This window comes from Athene cunicularia, unplaced genomic scaffold (genome assembly GCF_003259725.1).
Source record: "Athene cunicularia isolate RWA unplaced genomic scaffold, athCun1 chrLGE22_part1, whole genome shotgun sequence".
NCBI classification, from domain to species: Eukaryota; Metazoa; Chordata; class Aves; order Strigiformes; family Strigidae; genus Athene; species Athene cunicularia.
In genome coordinates, this window is record NW_020799534.1 from 118,515 (window position 1) to 122,757 (window position 4,243).

General features: G+C 65.8%; 1 protein-coding gene across 1 annotated transcript in view; it reads left to right on the plus strand.

The window, feature by feature from the left end:
• The window catches only part of RAPGEF3 (Rap guanine nucleotide exchange factor 3), a 9,994-nt gene that overhangs the window by 2,829 nt on the left and 2,922 nt on the right, over positions 1 to 4,243 (plus strand). The window contains 12 exon segments of the mRNA XM_026867662.1: positions 320 to 429; positions 692 to 780; positions 1,386 to 1,464; positions 1,722 to 1,872; positions 1,958 to 2,040; positions 2,393 to 2,432; positions 2,567 to 2,648; positions 2,735 to 2,881; positions 2,988 to 3,085; positions 3,298 to 3,423; positions 3,509 to 3,690; positions 3,776 to 3,866. Coding sequence (XP_026723463.1) covers positions 320 to 429; positions 692 to 780; positions 1,386 to 1,464; positions 1,722 to 1,872; positions 1,958 to 2,040; positions 2,393 to 2,432; positions 2,567 to 2,648; positions 2,735 to 2,881; positions 2,988 to 3,085; positions 3,298 to 3,423; positions 3,509 to 3,690; positions 3,776 to 3,866 — 1,278 coding nt within the window.

Below are 4,243 nucleotides of genomic sequence, written 5' to 3' on the forward strand. Positions count from 1 at the left end.
GGGGGGAGTCCCCGGGATCCCTGGGGGGGTTGAAGAGTCGGGCTGAGCCAGCGCTGAGGGATCTGGGGGAGTTGGGGGGGGTCAGGGTGAGGGTCATGGTTGGGCTGGAGGAGCTCCAAGGGCTTTTCCAGCCTTGATGATTCTGGGATTCTGTGATTCTGGGGTTCAGGGGGGGCTGACTCCCAGCTGGGACACACCCTGCACACTCCGTGGTGTTTGCAGGGGGAGGACACTTCTCTGCAGGTTTTGGGGTGCCACCGGCCCACCAGGCATTGCCAGAGGGATCCGAGCCGGGCTGATGGCTGGTTTCTCTCTCTAGGATGTGGAGGCCAACACCATGCGCCTGAAGGAGCACGGGAAGGTGGTGCTCGTCCTGCAGAAGAACCTGCAGGGTGGCAGCAGCCAGCCGGCCACGGCGCGGAGCAGCAGGTGACAGCAGCCTGTCCCCAGCCCTCCTGGCAGCCACGCCGCAGCGCTGCCACCGACGCTGCCTGTCCCTCTGCCTCCTCTGCTGCTCTCTGGCCTCCCTCGGAGGAGTCTGCTGGGAGGACCGTGTCCCCAGAGCAGGGGCGACAGGGATGCCAGGCAATGCTGACCAGCTGTTGAGTGGCCCAGTGGCCCACAGTGGTGGCCCTGCCCGCAGCTGGGGTGCCGCATCCTTCCCTGATGTGCCCGGTGCTCTGCCCACCAGGTATTTCGTGATGGCTGGGACGCCGGAGAAGATCCTCGAGCATCTGCTGGAGTTCATGAGGCTCGATGCCACGCTCTACGACCCCGTGGGTAGGTTTGGGGGGGTGTGTCCCCCCCCGGCTCCAGGGAACCAGAGCCACCTTGAGATGGGCAGGGGGCTGGGGACAGGGGGCTGGGGAGGGGACCAGCACCGAACAGGCTGCCTTATTCCCGCTGTTCAACCCCAAAAGCTGCTCTTCTCACCCTAAAATCCCCCAAGTGGGGCCGGGAGAGGGAGGCAGGTCCAGGGCTGGGAGCGTCTCCTCTCCCACATCCCTCCATCTCCCTCTGCCTTCGGAGAGGAGCAAAACCGGGCGAGGCAGGAACCAGGAGATGTCCCCAGCGGGTAAAAAATCAGAGCTGCCAGGCTGGCATCATCAGCGCCTGCCGTGGAGTTCACTCCCCGCCCTGCACTTTTAATACAACCCTTTAATTTTCTCTCATCCCCCAAAGCCCGAAGCCTTGCCAGCCCTTTCCGGGGTGTTTAGGAGCAAAACACGACGCGTGATGAGCTGCGGTCACTGCAGTGGAGGAGGCCACGGGCCAACCCCACTCAGGGCATGGGTGACCTTTTCCCGCTGCCTGGCTGTGACCGCCGTGTCCCCAACCTGCTGGACACCGTGAGGGGTGAATGATGGTGGCCGGGTCTCTTCCAGATACGCTGCTGGGGGATTTCCTGCTGACTTACACCGTGTTCATGCCGACCTCGCAGCTCTGCAGAGCTCTCCTGCACCAATATCCTTCTGCGGCCGGAGTTTGGAGGGGGGGGGATATGGGCTCCATTCTCCACCAGGCACCCCCCGCCAGGGACCAGCAGGCTCAGCTGGGTCCCCGTCACCCCGGTGGGACCCCAGGGGTTGGCCGGGGGAGCCCTGAACCCCCCAGGCTCTTGGGCACCGAGCACATCCCCATCTCCCATCCCGTCCTGGGTGCGTAACGGGGATCCCTATGCGGTCCCCACCACTCACGCTGGTGCCCTTGACTGGTCCCAGTTTCCGCGCGGAGCCGCTGGAGGGTTCGGAGCAGGAAAAGGCCACCTACTCCCTGCACAAGCGCCGGAAAATCCTGCGGCTGGTGAGCCAGTGGGTGCTGCTCTACGGGCGGCTGCTGCAGGGCGACCGCAGCACCACGGCCCTGCTGCAGGTACCGGGGGCAGGACGGGGTGCAGAGCCGGGGGGGGATGTCCCCAGAGGGATCTGGCTGAGTCCTGGGCACCTTCTTTCCCCAGAACCTCGCAGACCTGGCGAGCCGGGACCCGCGCTTGGGTGGGCTGGGCCAGGAGCAAGCACAGGACCGCCGGTGGCCCCGAACGTGAGTCCCCCCCCGGGGAAGGAGGGGTGTCCCCAGGCGAAACAGAGCCTGGCTCTGTCCCCGAGTGCCACTTCTGATGCCCGCTTCCCCGCGTCCTGCACCCCTCCCGTGCGCTTTTCACGGGGCTGAGCTTTCAGCCAGCAAAGCAGCGATTGCTGAGAGTGGGGGGATGCCAATGGCTCTCGGGCCACCTTGTCCCCAGCCACGGGGAGGGTGTCGGACACGCCGGGTCTCCCCGGTTCCCCGGATGCTCAGGGGGCTCGGTGGTGGCCTGGATCCTGGGAGTGTGGTTCTGTCTCTGGCATACAGGGGGTTGCGGGGTTCTAACACCCCCTTTATCCTCTCTCTGCAGGCTGGAAAACGGAGACGGCAGCGTTTCTCCCCAGCCCAAGGTAGGGGTGGCCCTGAGGGGTGGCAGGGCTGGGGGAGGTGGAGACTTGGGCCACCTCGGCCCTCTGGGGACCCCCGGCAGGAGGGGTGGCCGATGGGGCGGCATCCTCCCCGCTCTCTCCCACCTTGGCCGCAGGCTCAGAGCTCAGGGAACTGGCTCACAAGCCAAGAGGAGGCGATTCTGAGCAGCAGCTGTGCCTTAAGAGCTCAGGACAAAGGTACGGCTACACACGGTGGGGACTGTCCCCTCCCCGGCAGCTGGGACACTAAAATCCCTGTTATTTCCCCCCCACCCCCCCGGTAGTGCCCTATGAGATTTACAGACCGGACCACTCGTGCCTGATCACGGTGCTACCTGTCAACGCCTCGGTGCGGGACGTCCTGCGGTCCCTCGCCCCCCGGCTCGGCCGGGATGGGGAGCACGTCCTGGTGAAGGTGAATTCGGCCGGAGGTGAGCGGGCTCTCCTGGGGGTGCCACCATGCCATGGTGGCAACTGCCCCTGTGCCCAGCCAGGATCGGGCCCCTTCTCTGTCCCCAACCGTCCCCTCTCTCCCAGATAAAGTGGGGCTGCAGCTGGATGCCGTCGGGGTGTTCACGGCGCTGGGGCTCAACGAGAGGCTCTTCGCCGTGCGCGTGGAGGAGCTGGGCAGCCTGGTGAGTGTGGGGCCGGGGGGTCCTGGGGATGGGCAGCACCAGGCTGACCCCCCCCTCCCAAGCGGGATTTGGGGCTGTGGTGCCTCCATAGCAGCTTGGGGTGGGGGGTGTCCGTCCCTCCCTGCTCCTCTCCTCTGGGGAAGGGGCTGGTGTTGCCTCCCCGCTGCAGTGGCTAACGGCAGGAGGGGTTGGGCGTCCTCTCCTGTGCACAGACCCCCCACCCCGAGCAGCTGGGCCCCCACATTGGCTCCTCAGAGACCCTGGACCTCATCAGCTCCAAGGACCTGGCCAGCCACCTCACAGACTACGACTGGAACCTCTTCAAGAGCATCCACCAGGTAGGGCCAGTAGCCGGACTGTGGCAGGAGCCACCTCCAGGTTGGCTTTCTGGTCACCCCTCAGCCACGGCGTTGGGCTTTGCAGGTGGAAATGATCCACTACATCGTCGGGCCGCAGAAGTTTCACGACGTGACCACGGCCAACCTGGAGCGGGTCATGCGGCGCTTCAACGAGCTGCAGTACTGGGTGGCCACGGAGCTGTGCCTCTGCCCCGAGGTGGGCAGGCGAGCCCAGCTCCTCCGCAAGTTCATCAAGCTGGCCGCGCAGTGAGTGCCTCCCTGCCCGCATCCCTGCGAGGATGAGGATGGAGCCGGCCGTGGCCTCCTCGCCTGACTCTGTCCCCGCCTGCAGCCTCAAGGAGCAGAAGAACCTGAATTCCTTCTTCGCGGTGATGTTTGGTGTGAGCAACACGGCCGTCAGCCGCCTGGCCAAGACCTGGGAGGTAACAGCCTTCGGGGTGCTGCCAGCCCGGGGAGGTCCCCTGAGGTCTGCGGGGATGGTGCTGGGTGCTCTGCCTTGAGCAAGGGTGACTTGGCTGCTGGGTCCGGGCAGACCCTGCACCCACGAGCCCTGAGCAAGGGGGCTGCCAAGGGCAGGGAGCGCGTTTCCCACCGGGTGGGGGGGCTGGGATCAGCCCCTGGGTTTGGTGAGACCCAGACAGGGGCCAAAACCCCCCGTCCCAGAGTGGCAACGGGCTCCGAGCACCTGGAGCAGGAGGTGTCACAGAGCCCCTAGAGGTGCAACAGGGTGGGGGGAGAGCTGGGGGGTCCCTGGAGTGGGAGAGCTGGGGCAGAGAGCTGAGGCTGTCTCTTATACACA